Source organism: Hyphopichia burtonii (assembly GCF_001661395.1).
Source record: "Hyphopichia burtonii NRRL Y-1933 unplaced genomic scaffold HYPBUscaffold_1, whole genome shotgun sequence".
In the NCBI taxonomy this organism is placed as follows: Eukaryota; Fungi; Ascomycota; class Pichiomycetes; order Serinales; family Debaryomycetaceae; genus Hyphopichia; species Hyphopichia burtonii.
Genome location: NW_017963728.1, coordinates 763641 through 779392, shown reverse-complemented (window position 1 = coordinate 779392; position 15752 = coordinate 763641). Strand labels below are relative to the sequence as shown.

Sequence of the window (15752 nt, the reverse complement as noted above, 5' to 3'; positions counted from 1 at the left end):
TTAATCATTCTTTAGCTTTTTTTTTTTTCAGCTCAAAACAATTTACAGTTTACGTCTGTTGAAACTGTAAACACTCTAATATAGGATGGTAGCCTGGTATTTATTGTATCTATATAATTAGGTATTACAAGCTTATCAGCAAGTGAAATGAGTTATTTGAAGTAAGGAGTTTACATTTTGAACAAGACTTGATCTTGTTTCTTTTTCATTTTTTGTTTTCTTTTATCTGTAATCGGGATGCCCAAATCGAGTACATCTTCCGAAGGTTTTTCAGGTTCTCTTTTAGTACCACCCCAGTCACCTGGGTCAACGTTGACTGGATTTACTCGAGGAATAGCTTTTTTAGTTGACTTTTTCTCTAATGCAGGGAATTTGGAAGAGTCCAATTGACTGGACGAACCAGTTCTCGAGCTAGGGGTAAGACTGGCCGATTTAATGCTTGGGCTGCTAGAGGTGGAGCTTGAACGGGAGCCATTAGACAGGCCAAGCGTAGGTAAGGATGATACTGGGGGTGCCTTGTTCAACGAACTTAAATAGTTTGGCCTGTAATCAGAAGATGCTTGGGTATTATTAATATTGATAGATGTAGCTTTCTTTCCTGGCTTTTTAAGTATTGTTGTGTATCTGATGGGTTGGTTGTTCTTCACTGTAGGACTGGAAGACTTTTGAGGTTTAGGAAGGGCAGGGAATAGTTCTGAAGTGCCTGTTTTCTTGGTATTATTTGAACCCCAAGAATTTAACGTTGGAATATGTTCAGTAGAGCCACCTAAAACTGGGTAGCTTTCTTGTTGCTGAACATTTCCTTCGTATTCAGTAGTAACCGATAGTAAATCTTTATACTGCTGGGAGTTTTCATTGAAAAGTTCTCTAAATTCGTAAAGAATGATACTGAGTTCTGACGGTTTAATATTCTTGAACATTTCCTTATAATTAGTAAGAAGATCTCTAGCAGTGATATTTTTTGACCTATAACTAGAATTCAATTCGCTAAAGCTTTTGATCGCTGCATTATTATAATTCAAATAATGTTTCACCCTTTCTTCTAGTCTCATCTTTTTAGTTTCGTAAGAATCCGCTATATCGTCTGAACTCAGATTTTGATTTCTTCTTCTGGATGGTCCAGAAGACGAATTGGAGTTAAAAGTTGATAATTGTGATTGGAACAGTCTACCCGATGAGCCAATTACAACCTTACCATTACTTCCCGTGATTCCACCATGTTCTTTTAATAAATGGGCTGTCAAATCGAGTTCTTCTCTGAAAACAACAAATCGTTGTTCAACACAAATGGGTATAGAACAAACGTAATGCTCAGTTTTGAAATGAGTGTATAAATGGTCATAATTTCTATAATAATCAGCTGTTTTGGGATGATCTTGGTCACACATGTGACACCGTTCATGTTTATCTCTAATATGTATATTCAACTCATCTTCAGAGTAGAATCTTTTACCACGGCAAAATTTACATTCTGGATGACCTTTGAACCCTTTCCCGTCACCTTCACTAAGATGTTTTTGTAATTGTTTATACGTATAAGTAGTCAATTCTGAAATAAATGCCTTCTTGTTCTTTGAACATACAATACAATAGTACTTATTATGCTCCGACTTTGTATGTTCACTCAATTCCTTGAAGCCAGAGAAAACAACATGGCATGTTGGGCATGCATAATCTAATAAAGCAAGAGTATCTTTCTTAACGTAATCGGCAGTGAAATCAATTTGGTACTTCTCACTAGATGAAGTAATATCCCTAGAACCAAGATCCGAATACTGTTGACCCAATTGTTCAGTGAATATCACCCTTTCGTTCTCTGTTCTACACACAAGACATGCCTTCTTCTCATAAAGGGCCCGTTGTCTAAATGTGCAAACATGGCAAGTAATATGATTGCATGGTGATACTGATGCATAAGTAATCTTTTCTGCACAAATCAAACACTGTCTTGTTTCGTCAAACTCCTCTTCGTCTTCATCTTCTCCTTCCTGACCAGACCCATTCACAACATCCTGCTTCTTTTTCCAACCTTTGGAACGCTGTCCGGGGTTGCTTCCTGAAGCCGTTCTTCCACCTCTACTCACTCTTGATCTTCTTCCTGATTCCTTGTCCAAAATTGAGCTGGCAGACATAACTTAAACACTGAGTCGAGTACTCTATTACTATCACGGCCTAGAAAGTAGATTAGAATATCTAGATCTATTCAAGTTATAGTCTATAAAAGTTGAAAAATTTTTGTTGTTTTATTCGCAGCGTGCGGATTTCCCAAAAACAACGCTTAAAAGCGAGGCAATAGGCTACTGAATAGAAGAGCAGTGGAAAGTCAACATAGATAACGATTGATGATAAGGGTTTTTACTCAAAGACTACCTCACTTCACATTCCAGAATTCAAAACGAACGATGTTTAATGTTAGTGCAACTCTTAATGTGTCGCGTTTAGCGTATAATCCCAGCTTGTGCTTACCTCACATAACGGCCAAATCATTTAATGATTTGAGTCTACCATTTAAGATTCCAGGACATGATGAGGTTACGATTAAAGGGGTGGTTTTGGATAAAGACAACTGTTTTGCCAAAGATAAGGATGATAGGGTTTGGGGTGCCTATACTGTATGTCTTGATAAATTCGTTTTACGGTAACGTTGATACTAACAGCAAATAGGAAACCTGGAAGAAATTACTTGAAAGCTATCCGAAGGAACATATTTTGATTGTAAGTAACTCTGCTGGAACTAATGACGATAAGGACTACGCTCAAGCAAAGAAACTTGAAAATGATACCGGAGTGACTGTGCTTAGACATCCCACCAAGAAGCCCGGGTGCCACGAAGAAATCAAAGCGTACTTTGAGAAATTCGGAATTAGCAATAGAGAGATCATTGTGGTTGGGGACCGTCTCTTCACAGATATGTTAATGGCCAATATGATGGGTTCATGGGGGTTTTGGCTCAGCGAAGGTGTCGAACTCTCGCCAAAAATCTTCCCCAAGCTCGAAAGACTGGTTTACCACCACTTGGTTGAACTGAGACCCGAAAACCCTTTTCTTCCTCCGACACCCAACTGATCTGCTGTGCTGCTTGCAGCTGGTGGTTCCAGTTTCATTATCCTTATTCAGCTAGACTTTTCGCATCCATTTTTTTTTCTTTAATATGATTTTTACTGAATCCACAAATATCTTTGTTGTAGAGCATGCAATATTAACGTCATGTCAGATATCCATACCCATAACCTTCTCTTCGATACCCCCATCAGAAATGACCGTCCCATTGTGTTGGATAATGAGAATGTTATTCAGTCTCTAGATAGTGTGTATAACCGCAAAAAAACTGAAAAATTCTTCCAACTATATATGGGACTACTACTTTTGCAATATATAACCATATTTTGTTTAGTTCCGTTTGACGGTATTGATAATAGACCTCCAATAGCCGTTTGCTCGGCCCTTTACTCTCTTGCCATGGTATGTTGTTCTCTGCTTGCTATTTCCCTGGGTCCAAGTTGCTAACCAAATTATAGTTTTCTATATGTTCTTGTCTACTTCCCTTAGGAGCAACTACAATTCCAAGTTCTTCTTCGGTTAAATTTTTGATTATAATAGCATTGATAGAATTAGTAGGATTGATTCTCAGTATAGTGTCGGTTGTAATGTGTTTAACTGCTTCAAATATGACACTGTATGCCTATGACAGTTCATTGGGACAAACAACTGCAGTGGATGTAACTACTTACATCCAAGTAATCTCGTCTGTTTCAATGGGGCTTCACGGTCTTGGGGCCTTGGTTGCTCTGATAAATTTCTTCTTAAGTGTTAGATCTTTGAACAGGCTCAACAACAAAATCGATAGACGAACATATGGAAAGAATAATATGACACTTCATTATGATTTACCTTTATTCATAATGAGTGTCCAACGTAAAATTTATATGCCATGACCTACAGATACTCATGTATAACATTTAAATATACAAATATAATAGAAACAAAAATTTTATATAACAAAAAATTCAAACTAACAAATAATAATACAATAATAAAACAAAAATATAAAACAAAAAGATAAAAAAAAGTTTTAAGCAGTCGCTTAAAAGTATGCCATCCATAAAGTATCGGCAGCAGCCAAATTACGTGGATTGACAGCTTGAGAAATCAACTCTAAAACATTTTGAGTGTTAACGGATGTACCAGAAGAAGAATGATCCATAGACAGAACCCTTTTAATGATAAGATCAACATTTATACGAACAATTTCTCTTAATTGGTTATTTTGAGGAATAGGACGTGGAGGATCTTGTTGAGTACACCAAGAAATCACCTCGTCTCTAACAAACAAAGTCAAATATTGCTCCAAGTCTGATTCAGGTTCAATCAAAGCTCTTGCTATTACCAAAATATAAACCGACAATATACCTTCCAAAGAAGTTTCACCAATTAATTTTTGGACGTTAGGAGTTAAACGGAATGGAACCATTTCGGCATTATAAAATAATGGAGCTGGTCTACCACCTTGTGAACCATCAAGAGAAGCATTTTTATTTCCAATTTTACAAGGTAACATGTCAGAAGTCCAAACACTTCCTGAACCCCTATTAATATGAATTTTTTGGGGTTGTCTTGTATTTACACACATCATGTAGGTAGTGAAAATGAACGAGGCATATTGTGAAGTGAATTGTTTTGAGAATAACCAAAAGTCTTCAAATTGTGGATAAAGCTCCATGAAAAAGTTTTTCATAACAGTCGATGGAACTAATAACGATTGAATTGCACTCAAAATTTCAACCCTAATACTCATAATATCGGGCTTAGGCAATCTTGGATCAAATGCAGCACGCAATTTTTCGATAGTGTAGATGAATGGCTCATCACGGTTTTTACCATTACGGCGACAGAAATCTTCATAAATCTTTTGCATGCTGATATCTCTGGAATCGTCATTAATTATACGAATATGAGGAGATAATGGAACAGCGATTGGTAAAGTAAATTGAATATTACGACGACGAGTTTCAACTTTCTTCGACAAACTATCTCCAAATATACGGAAAAGCTGGAATAAACATTCCTCACGACGACAGTGACGGGCCGCTGGAAATTGCACGGCGAAAGCATGTAAGCTACCATCATTGCCACGAATTTTCAATCTCTTATAACAAGCGTTGGTACCACGAGCTAAATCAATAGTTGGAAGGAATCTTTCAATTTTAACGAAGTGAGAATTGTTGTCCTTATTCAAAAGATATTGACCTGGAACTTCGATATCCTCGAACTTTTGATGATGGAATTCACTCAAATGAGGGCATAAGTTCTCAAGATTAACTTCGGAAAATCTTCTATCTAACTTGTCTTCCAAACGGTCACGCCATTTACGTAATTTAATAATATATGTTTCCAAGTTAGGCTTTCCAATGACAAGATCCTTTTCAAATTCTGCTCGGATTTGCTTAGGTAAAACGGTCTCTGCAAATCTTGTAATATTAGCTTCGGTAACTGGAGGTAATTTTGCATCATCTCTAGGGTTTCCAAGGCGATTGAGGTATTGAACACCATCATTGAGCAAAGCAACTCCTAATCTATAAGCATCTTCGTCAGCAGTACACTTAAACCTTTGGTTGATTTGATCCACCAAAGACTCCAATGAAAGAGCTAATAAGGGGTAAGCAGTTTTCAAAATACCCATAATTTCCTCAACATGCTCCCAGGATTGACGGACTGCATTAAATGCAGCACTATTGAGAATACTAGGCTTGCCGGGTTGTGGAGTATTTCCTGAAGATTGTGGTTTGGGAGTTCCACTGTGAACTTCATTTTCAGATTTAGCGTCCGATATATCTTTTTCTGACTTGACTTCAGGTTTATCTTCTTGTTTATCATCTGACTTTTCAGTAGTTTCTTCGGTCTTTTTCGCCTCAGTGCTATCACTTTCATTCAGTTCCGTTTTTTCTTTTTGTTCCCCATCATTTGCATTCTCTTCTACTTCTGGTTTACCATTAGTAGATGGAGATTCTGCAGCATCCAGTTTAGGGGCTTCGCCATCTTTACTTGTAGGAGCCTTTTCATCACCATTGCTAGTAGCTGAAGCGCTAGAACCAGGTCCTTGGTTCGCCATACGATTAGAATTTTGACGCGAAATTTCCATGAACTGGCGTTGTTTAGCAGCAAAATCTTCCTTGGTTGTTCTGAGTTGAAAGTGTAAAGCCTGTGGATAACTCTTTGCAATTCTGATCAAAACTTGTCTCACCAAACGTGCTTCTTTATGAGACAAAGATGTAAGTAATTGAGGTATAAAAGTTATCCAGTACCATACTGGCACTTCTCCACGGAAATTATCAAAAGCTTGAGCCAAAGTACCAGAAGCATCATCTAAACTTATGAGCCAAAGGATTCTGGCAAGCAACTTCCTAGTTTTTCCGTTCTTATAAAGACCTGCTGCTTGCAAATAACAGCTGATAGCATTATTGGCATAAACCATATCATTTGGATTTTCTTTGAAGCGGCGGTCATTAAACATACCCCATTCAGCCCAAGCTTTAGGTAAATTAAGATCTATTTGAACAGAAGTAGCAAAAGCTTTATTTGCTTCGTCTTTTTGATTCAATTTGTTCAAGAACATACCTTTCAACGTAAAAAATTCAGCTTTTTGTTGAGTGGCAAAATAGACTAAATTAGTGTTGCTGATAACGTCAAGACCAGTGTGTAATTCATTAGGATTCTGGTAGTGGCATTTGACTTGTTCTTTCAATTTCAAGAAAGCTTCCTGTATTTCAATATTTGGTAATTGATAAATCTTAGTGAGTTGATTGATACAAACTTCAGACATACCATGCTTTCTTGCAACATGAGCGAATCTGTTTATCACCCAAGCGATTTCATGAAATCCACGATACGCATAAGAATTAGCATTGCCACCAGCATTCGATTGTTGCAAGATTGGAATAAATGGCATATAAACTTTATTGATTACTTGGAAGGCATGTTGACGCCAGGTGACAAGATCATTCCAAATGTTTATGTCATCCCAGGTATTGGGCAATCTTTCTCTCCAAACTTGTAAAACACGTTTGAGTTCTTGTGACTTCACATCCAAGTTTTGAGCATTCGTGGTGACTAGACTAGCGTAAACTTGACTTGCCTCCATGAACTCAACATATTGTTGAAAGGTATGTAACAATGGTATGTGAGCATTACTGAACCTTTGAGAAAGACCATGCCATTTTCTTAAAGCTAATTGAATTCCTGAGTCACACAATCTTGAAAGATCCTGTAAGGTTTCTTTCTCTTGACCGAACCCTTGTAAGCAAAGGAATGTTTCAAATATTTGACGACGAGGTGTTGGAACATCCATAACACTTTTTACAGTTTGATCTAAAGTTTCTCTATCAGTGTTCCAGTCTGCTACTCTCCATCCACACTCTAAAAGAAGATCAGAAAATCCTTCATGCTTAGCTAATTCTGTAAGAATATCCCATTGCTGTAATTTTTCAGCACATAATATCCAGTGATCTTCCCAAAGAGCATACTCAGATTGGCCATAAGGTAATGCACCACTTCTTGCCTTGATTTGGGCAGTCTCATACAACTGTTGAGCTTTATCCCAAACCCCAATCTGCTCGTAAGACAAAGCAGTGATGGTCTCTGAGTATTTCGCTCTTCTTCTCCAGAGACCATAAAACATATCATCTTCTTTCAAAGAGGCATATAACTTAGCAAGTGCATCTTGAGTAACTTCACGAACTTCGGCATTTCCGTTGATCGATTGACGTTCAATGTTCTCGAGGATATGAATACCTTGAGACCAAGCGTTGAAATTTGACGCAAGACATTCAACAGCAAATGGTGGCAATTGAAGTTCATTACATCTAGCGATACCTTCTAATAGGGATTGTATCACATTGGGTCTATTGTCTATTTGACGTGTGTGGTAGTCCTTTGATAATAAAATGACCATAAATCTTGTGAAATCAAGATGCTCCGAACGAGGAATAGATGAAAATGCAATTGGGAAAATCGTGGCCCAAGATCTATGTATAGTTTCACTACTTTGATAGAACATGTCGATGAGTGGGTCTAAAATAGTTCCGGCCTTAACTTCTGATACTTTCCTCAAGAATACGTTATGGGTGTCAATAAGTTCAGCTAAACTGTCATTTTTATGATCTATATCTATGTCTCGAGAGACATAAGGGAAAGCTGTTAAAGCAGGTAATTTATTTTCTTCTTTAACAAACTCAATCTTTTTATTGAAGTCAAATGAGCCATACAATAACTGTAATGCTTGATTGAGCCAAGGGTAATCCGCCAAAAATTCCCAGTTTTGTTCTCTAATAACATAGTAGAGACGTTTGCTAATATCATTCTCCAAACTATTGTTTAAGATAGACATCAACTTACGACGGATTGAAACATCAGCAGATCGAGTACCAACTAAAAATGGCTGTTCCATACGAACGGTTAATTCAGTACAACTAAATGTATCATCCTCAAAAATATCCACAATAATTTGATAAAACTCTTTAGACAAGGTAGGTTCACCTCTAATTTCGAAAACCATCATTTTGGATAATATAGCTGCTTTCTCTTTCGTTGTTGGAAATAAGTCAGTTCTAGAAAACACCCAGCTTTTAACAATTTTAATAATTTTTTCAAGGGTCTCTTTATCCAAAGAACGTTCAATTAACTGAGCCAATAAAGATAAAAAAATACGTCTTTGATCACCAAGGTTCGAAATTCTCATTGAAGATAAATTAAGAATTTTTTCCAAAAGTCTCGTTGTCATTTTAGCTTCATATTCTGAATTGGAGTTATCTTTGGGTGATGACTGAGATCCTTGATGAGTGATTGTAATGTTGTCTTTACAAAGTTTGCTAAAGGTTCTCATTATCAAAGGAAGTAACGCATCCAAAGTGGATGGTCTATAGTTGGCTAAAGTCCAGGATAAAGTAACACCAGCAGCAACTGACGGGGTTTCCCCCAAATCTTCTGAAACAGTAGTTGTTAACAAGGAAATAAAACTTTTAATCTCTTCATCCTCTTCTTCTTCTGATTCGGCAGAGCTTTGGGAGTTGATAGCCTGCAAAATAATTCTCAAAACACGTTGTAACACTTCTTGAATATCGTGATTATCAGACTTGACTGATTTCTCAAGAAGCTTATGAAGGTATGGAAGAGTGGAAATTATCCACTCCGGTTTCTTCCATTCTAAAACAACTCCCAAAACCTCTAACGCATTCAAGCAGTAACCTAACAAATTGGACGAGTTTAAGTCATTGGATAACAAAAACTTTTCAAAAAAAGTTAACTTAACTGAGACTTCTGACCAATGGTCTGGGCTCAACAATTCATATAATATACCCAACGCTTTTTGACCGAGCTCACTTTCTGAAGCTCTTTGAGGACTTATACAAACATATCTGATTAAGAAAGTAACACAAGCCTCACGCTGTCCAAAGGGGATGCTGTAGTTAGCGGACGTGCTGAAGTCATCTGCTTTGGAAATGGCGCTTTCGTCTGCTTCTGAAGCATCTTCCATGTTTGCATCTTCGTCTTTTTCCGATTGTTCGTTTGTCTCCATTGCTTTCTTTTCCCATTTCAAAATTAATTCTGCTAAATCAATAGCAAGGACCTGGTTTTCAATGGCAGGATTAGCTAAGATTGTTAATTTACCCATTGCTGTTATGATATTGGAAACGAAATGTTCACGTGCAATAAAGAAGAGATCGGGGTGCTGAACAATGAACTGATAAACATTCAAAACTTGAGTAACATTGAACCCATCTTCCGAAATAACACGGCGTGGCCATTTCAACCAGGTTAGAGGCGAATGCTTATCATCCATTCTACCAGGCATAACAGGGGCCAAGATATCCAAAGCTCTTCTCACTAGGTGTCTGGAATCGGTTTGGTGAGTACGCAATAAAGCGACAAATACTTGGGTAGCTAATTCTGCAGGCGTTTCGTAAGCAGAAATGAAGTAAGAAGTGGTTACATAAGCGACTTGTTTTGTTATATTATCTTCAAGCTTGATGTAATTCCAACTAAATTTGACAATGTGCTTACGGAAATCCTTAATAAGTTCAGGGGCCCATTTAAGGAGAACTGCAGTTAGTTCCAATAACTCATATCTATAGCTGTCCATGTTTCCTGAAGTGTAGTCCGTAATTATATCGTTTGTGGACATCCAAACCTCGTTACACACCTTATTCATCCATTCAGGTGTACTATCGTTGGTGAATAAGGCTTGTAGATCGCCTTCACGTTGAGCTTCATAAATAAGAACAGCATTGAAAACTCTCTTGAGTAAAAAGATCTTAGCCTTCAAATTGGAGTCAGCTTCTGTGATAAAATCAATACACTTTTCGAGATAGATTCCACGGTGTTCAACATCCTTTGACTTGACAACATTATTAAAAAGGTAATCTTCAATAACTGGATTTATTTTGACTTTCAACGACAAAAGACCATTAATAATGGTAAATAAAAGACCAGCTTCCTTTGGAACTCGCTCCATAAAGTTAGCAATAACATCTTGAAGTTTAGAAATAGCTTGATCTGCTTGGAAATGACTACTTGATACCAATGGAGATTGGTTTTTTACTTCAATGATATCTTTGATTGAAGCAGAAAGAATCAGCAATGTATCTTTTTGTTCATCAAACCATTCGGCATCATTCCTAGTTATTGCTTCAAGGAGGTCAACAGTATTAGCGAATTTGATGACCTTGATGTCATGCTGTTGTTCATTCTTGAGGTCTTCTAAAATTTCTGGAAATTTTTCTTTGGAAACTGCTCTGATTTTGTCGCAATCTTTCATTCCGGCGAAATATGCCAACATATTACCTAATTTACGGTTCTTGTAGTTTTTCATATAGTATTCTAATGAATTTTCGGCAAATCTATTCAAAAATTTTGAAACAGGCAATCTAAAGGGTGAGCTTTGATGACGATCTAAATGTCCTTCTAAGTACTGCAAGGTTCCAATGATCTCTTCCATGAAGGTATAAGCCTTTGCAGGAAGAAGGTGGAATATGTTCAATATAGCCATTACGATCTGTACTGTATGATTATTCTCCAAATCTTGTCCGGTGATTTGTCTTAAAGTATTGATTTGAGCCCAAGCCATCAAATGATCTAATAACTTACGACCAATCTCCACCCTGAAATAGGAAATCAATAACTCTAATAATCTTGCAAGAGCTTCAAGTCCAGGCACAGTTAATTTTTTGTGGTCCGACAAGTTCATCAACATCGGACGGAGACCGTTTTGCAATAATTCTTTTGGCAACTTGGAGTTTTCCTGTAGACTTGATTTTAATCCCAAATGAGCAGCATTTATGATTTCGGTAGATTTATTACAAAGAGCTTTGAAAAACACACCCAAAATACGAATTCTTGCCTCAGCCAAAGAGCCTAAGGAGAAATCAGGTTTAGCTAGGGCCAAGGAAAGTAATTTGATACAAACATCTCTGAGCTCTATGAGCTGTTTGGATGTTCTGTACTCGTAAAGACGGTGAACATTAGCTAAGGATTCGTCTTCTGCGTCAACTAACGCCAATGCCTCTAATAATAATCTATTCAATTCATCATTGAATGTCAAGAAAGTCTCATCGAGATTTAAACAAAAAGTTATAGCATCTATATTACCGATTTGCATTGGAAATGGCAAGGCCCTCAATGGTTTGCCAAATATAGGAGTTAAAAGAAGTTGTTTGCATGGACCCATTATTGTAGCAATAGGAACAGAAATTGTTTCAGATAATACTTTTAAGGACGACTGGGAAACTTCTCTGACGAGGGGATTAGCACTTGCTAAGTCGTACACTAAAGCACCGACCAAAGTTTGGAATGGTTTTTCGAGAATTGTTTCTTTTGAAACACCAACATTACAGTCATGCAAAACCTTTAAAACGAGACTTCTAGCTAAATCACGAACTTCGAATGGAGCAGTTTCAGGAGTATCTCTTAAAATGAAGAAAACTGACCTAACTAATTCAAATTGACGTTTGAAAAACCAACTCGAAGGTATTCCTAGATCTTCGAACATTGTTTTGAGACCCAAAATACCTCCCAATTTAGTATGGTAAAAATCGTTATAGCAGCAATGGGTAAACTTATAGAACATAGAGCGGAACAACGGAGAGTAAAGGGCATCCTCTTCAGACCCAAAAATACGAACAGTAGCTGAGTAGACCTTCTTGATGGATTCAATACCCATATTTCTTACGTCCTTATCCCAAAAGCTTAAAGCATAATTCAAAGCATTCAAGTAGGCTGTCTCGTTGATATAAGCTTTTCCTTCGTTGTCATTCACAAAAAAAGCTCTTTCTTTTTTCACCTTACTAATGATTGAAGTACCTAAATAAAGCAAAGTGAAGTGAGTTGTAATACCATCAATGAGCTCACGCGCTTCATCCTTAATTTCTGGAATCGAAATAGAGAAGAAGAGCATTTCCAACAAGCGGCAAAAAAACTTTTGCTGGCGGTCTAATTTAGCAACATCCTTGATATCAGATTCCTCAAGTTCCATATTCTCATCTATTTTTTCTGATTTCAACTTTTCCACACAGTCTTGAACATAAGCACCATAATCAGCCGGAATTGGAGTCGTATCAATGAATAGTTTCAAGATACCAGATAAATATTTGAAAGCGCTGATTCTATAGTGGACTTTCAATCTAGGATCTTCAAGAAGTTTTATAGCAGATTGGACGCCAGGAGTAATCGAAACTGGGACTTCTCCATTCAACCCATGGATGGAGAAGAGAGCCTTGATTTCTTGATCTAATTCAGATTGGGTAACCAAATTGTTACAAGGTTTAAAATGTTTATGATTTCTTCCACCAAGCTTACCCAAAATTCTAATAGCAGTATGGGAGTGTTGATGATGATAAGGAACAGGCTCGAGATGTTTCCATAATGCAGCCATTATTTCGTCGATTACCGGCTCGATCATTGGATCGAAATATTCAGCAGTTAAATTGTCAACACATAATTCAAAAGTACGTAAACCTTGGCTGACTAGTTCCTGAGAACCATTCAATGCAAAAACTAATGGACGAGTTAAATAGTTTAAGTGGGGAACCAAAACTGAAAGACGGACAGGAACAGTCAAACATAATTCGACATAAATATCACGCTCGTATGGACGACGAGAGTTTGCAATCATCTTGTTAAGACCTTCCAAGAGTACTGGCAAAATTGGCATGATTTCTTTATAAAGGTTTTCAAATCTACCACCGCTTATACTTCTAAATAAAATTCTTACCAAATAAGAATAAACAATTGGTTCTTCTGCCTTAGTTGCTAATTTCAATGATTCTAAAATTAAATAGTTCAAATGAGGTAAAATAACACTTTCATTTGCAGTGGGAAATAAATTTACTGACATGAAGCATAATTTGAACAATCTTATTAAAATATTTGATTTCACAAGTTCAACCTTTCCTAACTGGTCTAATTTTGATTTCAAGAAGGAGATCAAGATACCAGAGAAGTTTGCAGATGTGATTTCACTGGCCAAAAAGAATTGAGGCAAGTGAAGTAATGCTGCATTTTCAAGCATGGAATCAAACATGAATGGCAATTCAAAAGTCACAATTTCATTGAAGGATGCCGGATCCACATGAATAAAAATTGTAGCGAAAATTTCCATCAAATCCTTTTCTTCTTTTGAAGATGTAATAGGTAAATTAGGCCCACCAGTCGAGAAATCAAAAGCTTTAGCCTTTGGAACATTTACCTTTGGTTTAGAAACTGAGAAAAATCTCAAACAGCTTATACCACCTCTAAATAAATTACGTAAAATATTAACTTCTTCATAAGATATTATTTTTGCAGAATCATTCCACTTGTCATAATTGACATATTGGCCAGGGTTCTTAGGATCAGATTGAGTTGGTTGTGGTGGGACTGGTGGGTTACAACTTTTCAATCCAAAAATGACAGATTTTAAAAAAGTCATTAAAGTACGGAATAAATAACGAGCATCTTTCAATAAGTCTGAGGTCACGGTTGTAGGTGAAGAGGATACAGGTGAGTATTCTTCGACGTTGAATAAATCAATGGGGATATCATCAAATTTGGAATCGTCACTTTCGTCACTAATAGCAGTTTCATCAGGTTTTGGTCCTTCGATTGACATGTCGATATCTTCAGAATCTAGTTTAAACTCTTGAATTTTTTTCGAAGAGTATCTATCGACAGCTTTCTTTGATTCAGATTCCTTAGCAGCTCTTTTCTTTTCGAATTCTTTATGCTTTTTTAAAATATAGTCATATTTTCTGTTCAAGCTGTGAAATCTTTTAGCATAGGAATCAACAATGATCATAAATAATTGTCTACCTTCTAATTTGTTTGGTAATTTCATAATACGTTCCACTAAATTAAGTAACAATTTAGCACTCATTATTTGTACAGTTAAGGCCAAAGAGTCATCTTTCAAAAGGTCACAATATATTCTTACAGTGGACCATATTTGCTTAGGCGTGAGTTCATTTCTAACATTGTGTATGAAATCTGCCACTGTCGAATATGCCAAAGGCCTCAAAGTTTCAAAAGATGTGAGCCCATCACCGATTAAAATTTTCTCATCGAAAAGTAATTCAATTTTAGGAATGAATTGAGTTCTAAAAGAAGTGGATAATATGTGTCTTGTTGCATGTAATAATTCTTTACGAGCAACAGACAATTCAGCAGGACAATCTTGTAATAATCGAAGTATTACATCAGGCACAACTTTAGCTTGATCTTGACTAAGATGTTGAGTAGCGTAACCTCTAATGAAAACGTATGCTAAGAAAGATGCAGCTTTTACTTGACCTAAAATGAAATCACTATATGCTTGTCTATTTTTAATTTCTGGAGAAATGGATGTTATTGGAGTTTTTGATGCTTCTTCCCTAAAATTTTTTTGTTGTTCCACTTGTAAAGTTAAGATATTAATAATTTTTGGTAAGAAAACAGGTAGAGAAGTTTGAACTAAACTTCTGTATGATGAATATAATGAAACCATAGTAATTGGACATTCGGCCAATGTTTTGAATGAAAACATTGCTTTATTCAAAGTTTTGGATGAGTTTTCCTCGGTGAATGATGGAGGAGACATTTCTTTAGAAGCCAATTCTTGGTTATTAGTCGAGTCATTATCATTTTTTTCATTATCATTATTATCTTTGTGATTTTTATCATTAGAGAAAACTTCATTGACAGTCTGAGGCATATTGTCATATATTTTATTGATAACATCAACAAATGGTTGAACTTTTTCACTTAAATTGGCCTTATATGCTTTGTGTAAACTCGTTATGATTTTCATACAAAGAGCACCATTATCTTCATTTTCATCAACGATTATCTTAACAAGTACATCCAATATTTGCTCTGAAAAAGGTTGGAAAGTTTCATTCATAATAGAACGATGAATAATTTCTAATACGGAATTTCTTAATTTATGTTCCGGAGATTGACTAGTGAAAGCAATTGGAACTTCATTCAACTTTTTGATGAAAACTGGAACCAAATTACTTAAGAAATACTCGTATTCAGTTGCTCCATTAAAAGTTTCAATCATATCTAATAATTCTGATAAAACAGAATGAGCAGTCTTATAATCTGCATTATCATCATTAAGTCTAGACACAAACGTGTCAAGTTGCTCAGTATAAGTCATGTCTAATAGAATATACTATAAGAACACCTTTTAGAAAGTACCTAATGATTCGAATGAGTTATAGATGGGTTGTTAAAGCAATAATTAT

General features: G+C 36.3%; 4 protein-coding genes across 4 annotated transcripts; 2 read left to right on the top strand and 2 right to left on the bottom strand.

Annotated features, from left to right (window-relative positions):
• Positions 1-92: 92 nt before the first annotated feature.
• HYPBUDRAFT_151310 (E3 ubiquitin-protein ligase) lies at positions 93-2190 on the bottom strand. Its single transcript, XM_020220430.1, has one exon. It carries the CDS (start codon positions 2130-2132, stop codon positions 171-173), a length of 1962 nt encoding a protein of 653 aa, XP_020078679.1. The 5' UTR covers positions 2133-2190; the 3' UTR covers positions 93-170.
• A 212-nt stretch (positions 2191-2402) lies between these two features.
• HYPBUDRAFT_102664 (phosphatidylglycerophosphatase) lies at positions 2403-3066 on the top strand (the record flags this gene model as incomplete). The annotated part of the gene is made up of 2 exons (XM_020218214.1): positions 2403-2612; positions 2665-3066. The coding sequence occupies 2 exons, from the start codon at positions 2403-2405 to the stop codon at positions 3064-3066; spliced, it is 612 nt and encodes a 203-aa protein (XP_020078678.1).
• Positions 3067-3207: 141 nt separating this feature from the next.
• Positions 3208-3507, top strand: HYPBUDRAFT_103706 (uncharacterized protein; the record flags this gene model as incomplete). Its single annotated transcript, XM_020218287.1, has 1 exon — positions 3208-3507. The coding sequence occupies one exon, from the start codon at positions 3208-3210 to the stop codon at positions 3505-3507; it is 300 nt and encodes a 99-aa protein (XP_020078677.1).
• A 562-nt stretch (positions 3508-4069) lies between these two features.
• On the bottom strand, positions 4070-15664 carry TRA1 (histone acetyltransferase; the record flags this gene model as incomplete). The annotated part of the gene is made up of 1 exon (XM_020222656.1): positions 4070-15664. One exon carries the CDS (start codon positions 15662-15664, stop codon positions 4085-4087), a length of 11580 nt encoding a protein of 3859 aa, XP_020078676.1. The 3' UTR covers positions 4070-4084.
• Positions 15665-15752: the final 88 nt, after the last annotated feature.

Excerpts from the sequence above, each read along its gene's own strand:
- HYPBUDRAFT_151310 (XM_020220430.1), bottom strand. The coding sequence starts at position 2,132 with ATGTCTGCCAGCTCAATTTTGGACAAGGAATCAGGAAGAAGATCAAGA.